The 4,208-nt window shown below is 31.2% G+C and overlaps 1 protein-coding gene across 1 annotated transcript in view; it reads left to right on the top strand.

Annotated features, from left to right (window-relative positions):
• Window positions 1-4,208, top strand: part of LOC106475409 (melanoma inhibitory activity protein 3-like) — a 21,901-nt gene that overhangs the window by 15,724 nt on the left and 1,969 nt on the right. The window contains exons 6-9 of the mRNA XM_013936092.2: window positions 1,046-1,174; window positions 1,807-1,834; window positions 2,146-2,234; window positions 3,338-3,415. Of these exons, the coding sequence (XP_013791546.1) occupies window positions 1,046-1,174; window positions 1,807-1,834; window positions 2,146-2,234; window positions 3,338-3,415 (324 nt within the window). The remainder of the gene's footprint in view (window positions 1-1,045; window positions 1,175-1,806; window positions 1,835-2,145; window positions 2,235-3,337; window positions 3,416-4,208) is intronic.

Below are 4,208 nucleotides of genomic sequence, written 5' to 3'. Positions count from 1 at the left end.
GTATGTGATTACTTCCAGTCTTACTGCCTGTATGTGATTACTTCCAGTCTTACTGCCTGTATGTGATTACTTCCAGTCTTACTGCCTGTATGTGACCACTTCCAGTCTTACTGCCTGCATGTGACCACTTCCAGTCTTACTGCCTGCATGTGACCACTTCCAGTCTTACTGCCTGCATGTGATTACTTCCAGTCTTACTGCCTGCATGTGATTACTTCCAGTCTTACTGCCTGCATGTGATTACTGCCAGTCTTACTGCCTGCATGTTTACATGCATTTGGCCAAATGATATATTTAAGGACATATATTGTTGTATTTGATGATAACATAAAATAAAACAACTATAGAACCTGATAAAAAGCCAATAATAAACCTTTGAAATCTGATCAGTTTAATCAATTTGTAGTCTCAAGGAGTTATTTCTATTTATGGTCATCTACTTCCTGTCTTACTGACATCCTTGTACTGAGGTTGTTGCATATAAATAATAACATTTGGTTAAATTAAACACTGAGTAGACATTTAAATACATAAATGTTCATAGGAATATCATTACAGATATAAATTTGTAAGCTGTATAGCTTTTGAATAAAATTATGAGACATACAAAAGAAGACCTGTGAATAAACAGACAAAAAAAAAAAACTAACTAAAAACATCTTAATTTTGGAGTCAGATTGCTCATACTAGCTGATTTCACCAAAAAATTGTGATATTATGATAGATCGCATCATAACCTTTCATTTTATATATTGTATGGCCATATATGTGTTGAAAAATAATGCATATGAGGATTAAATCATATTTGTTTACCCTCAGTTGTGGAACCCACCATTCATCAGTTCTCTGGCTACAGTGCTCTAGTCCACTACTGTGGAACCTTAAGACTAGGCATTTTGAGTAGCCTAATAGTATGTTTAATAAAAAATACGAATGAGACACTTGGTTATTTCAAGCAAATAAATGACTCCTGGCTCTTGGACTATGTGGAATCTTTCATTTAGCATATAATGTTTATAGAATGATTTTCTTTCTACATATACAGCTTCCAGAGCCAATTCAGGCTGCTCTAGCTGACCTTGAGAAAAATGGTTTGTCTCCACGAGTTACAGTGTTCCTGACAATTTTTGCAACATCATCTGTTTTGCTGATTATAAGTTTCTGGCTTATTAAGGTAAACTTTTACTTTGCTAAATGCTCATGTGTCATTTGTATGTCTGTGTACTTAATTTCAGGTGTAGACTAGGATTCACCTTAAAGGTTATTCTGTGCTTTGGAAGTATTCTCTAGAATTTGATGCAAGTTTTTTTAGATGAACAAAATTCTATAAAATACAAAACAAAAGTAAATTCCAGATATGGAAATTGTTTTATACAGTAGCTAAGACTACAGTGCTAGTTGATGTGTGGAATGTATATGAAGAAGTATGTGTATAAAATAATTCCATCTTATAGAAATAACTGGAAACATTATTGACAGTGTAAATTTATAAGTTGGTATGCATGTCATATGGTGTTATGATTCTTATGGATGCAGGAACAATAATACTCCAGATGGAAAACCAAAGTTATTTCAAGTACTTGGACCACAAAGTAAAACAAAGGAGTTTTTGTATTTAGGTTGTAGATTCAAATGTTTCAATTTTCAATGAACTATCTTTTTTGCTAAGTTATTAATTTAATCAAATATTTAAATCTAAATGTAAAATTTTATACAGAACTTAGAAAAAATGATTCCATGTGTTATAAATACATAATTTCTTCAATGTTTGTATTATTACATTCTTATGTAACTGACTTTTTACAGAGAGGAAGAAAGGAACGATTTTACATTCGTAAGTTAAAATTTTTTGAATTTTCATCTTACATGAGTGATTAAATATATTTATCTAGGTAAAGATTTCAATGGACATATATAATTTGTTATTTGTTGTGTTGCCCTAATTAAATTTCCATTTTAGCGTTTTAATTACAGATAAGAAATTTAACTCATTTAAGAAAGTTAATTTAACTATAATAATATTAAAAAATCTTCATTAATGAAAAGTATCATTAAACATTCAATTTGAAAGTGTTCTTAAAGAATATTAAAATAATAAACGTTTATTATTATATAGTAGTTTAACTGCAAAGAATCTCTCAACAGAAAAACTGTGTTCTCAAGAGAAGATTGTGTTCACTGTGTCCAAGGAACGAGACGTTGCTAAGGAAGAGCTGGAAGCTGCAAAGAAACAGGTTGGTGTTTAGCAAGTATTCAGTATTCTCTTTAAAACTGTGTTCATTGTATCCACTGAGTGTTTCTTTGCAGCTTCCAGCTCTTCCTTAGCAACACGTCACTCAGTGGACACAATGAACACAGTTTTAAAGAGAATACTGAATACTTGCTAAACACCAACCGGACATGTTGCTAAGAAAAAATATCAAGCTGTAAAAATTAGGCTTTAAGTTGAGCAGGTAGTTATTATGTTTTTTAAAATTGTGTTCACCCTGTCCAAGCAAGAATTGGAAGCTGTGAAAATCAGGTTTGTAGTTCAGTAAGTAATTACCATATTGACTGTTCAGGGAATAAGATGTTGCTAAGGGAGAATTAGAAGCCATGAAAATTGTGTTGATAGTTTAGTAAGTAATTATGTTCTCTAAAGTAGCAGTGATTGTCAGTTTATTGAGATGTTGCTAAGGGTGAACTAGAAGCCATGAAAATCAGGTTGATAGTTTAGTAAGTAATTATTATGTTCTCTAAAGTAGCAGTGATTGTCAGTTTATTGAGATGTTGCTAAGGGTGAACTAGAAGCCATGAAAATTGGGTAACTTTTATTTTATGTTCAACATATAATTCATTTAAAAGATTTTTAAGTTGCATATTTGCATTTAGGGTGACGCTGTATCATTGATCATTCAGTGAAGTTTATTGTCATTGTTCATTAAAGTTCTGTATGGTATTGTAGTAAGTAATATTAATTAATTTCAAAAAATATTTTAATTATTGATTTATACTGCTGATTTAACTTTTTTAAAGGGATTTTACATGCGTAACATTTTGACTCAGAAGTTCCATCGTTTTGATGATAGAGCTTGTAATTATTAGTGATATTTTAAGTATTATTTCATTTGTTGTCTAAATATGATACATGTGTACAATGGGATGATAAACATGAATAATGTTAATCATAAATTCAGTTGCTCAGTTTGTGCTGTGTAACTATGTGGCTGTGTTATTGCTATTATAACATATCAGAATGTTTTGTGGCTTAAGCATGCTGAGAAGTATGGATGAGTTGAAACTGTATATGAAGATAACTTTTTTATTTTGGAGTACAATTGTCATAATTGCTTTTTAGATTACATCCTTAGAACAGAGTTGGCTTGAACAGCAAAATGCAATGGAACCTCTACAACAAGAGCTAAAGAAAAACAAGGTAATTTTTATGCTATGGTTAAAAAGAATACTGTTAAAGTAGTTGTGAATGGTTTATTCTGTAATGAAAATATTACCTATATAACTACTTTCAAACTAAAACTGATTTTTTTTTTTTGAAGTCTTCCCATGAGAAGTTTTTAGTTGTTTCTCTGAAATGTTTTAATGTAACAAGAAGAAAATGGATACTTAATGAACCTTTTATAGGTTGGATTAAACCTTTTTATTAAGTGGAACCTAGTGTGGTGATGAACCTTAGTTTTGGTGAACTTGTGTATGATGTGATGAAAGACACGTACTATTGGATTGTAAGTTAAGGGTCTGACATATGTAACTGTTGTATTGAAATTTTCATGATGTTATTTAAGAGCTTTAATATTTAGATAATGATTTTTAAGGTTATTGAAGTTTTGAATGGTTTATTGTTAAAGCATGTAACTTGAGTTTAAACTCTTAACAAATAAAATCTAAAAGGTATCTCATTGCAATCATCAAACCAATTAGTCTTAAGTAAGACCTCAAATGGTGTAGTAAATCATTATTAGTAATGTAGAATTCAGAGAGCTTTCTTGATTTAAGAAGTGACTCACAGATCACTCAGATGGATGTTTTACAGTCCATTTATAGACTCGGATGGATGTGTTTTACGGTCCATTCATAGACTCGGATGGATGTGTTTTACGGTCCATTCATAGACTCGGATGGATGTGTTTTACGGTCCATTCACAGAGTCGGATGGATGTGTTTTACGGTCCATTCACAGAGTCGGATGGATGTGTTTTACGGTCCATTCA

This window comes from Limulus polyphemus, unplaced genomic scaffold, assembly GCF_000517525.1.
Source record: "Limulus polyphemus unplaced genomic scaffold, Limulus_polyphemus-2.1.2 Scaffold8534, whole genome shotgun sequence".
Classification (NCBI taxonomy): domain Eukaryota; kingdom Metazoa; phylum Arthropoda; class Merostomata; order Xiphosura; family Limulidae; genus Limulus; species Limulus polyphemus.
The sequence above is the reverse complement of the archived record's forward strand: the minus strand, read 5'-3'. Positions and strand labels throughout refer to the sequence as shown.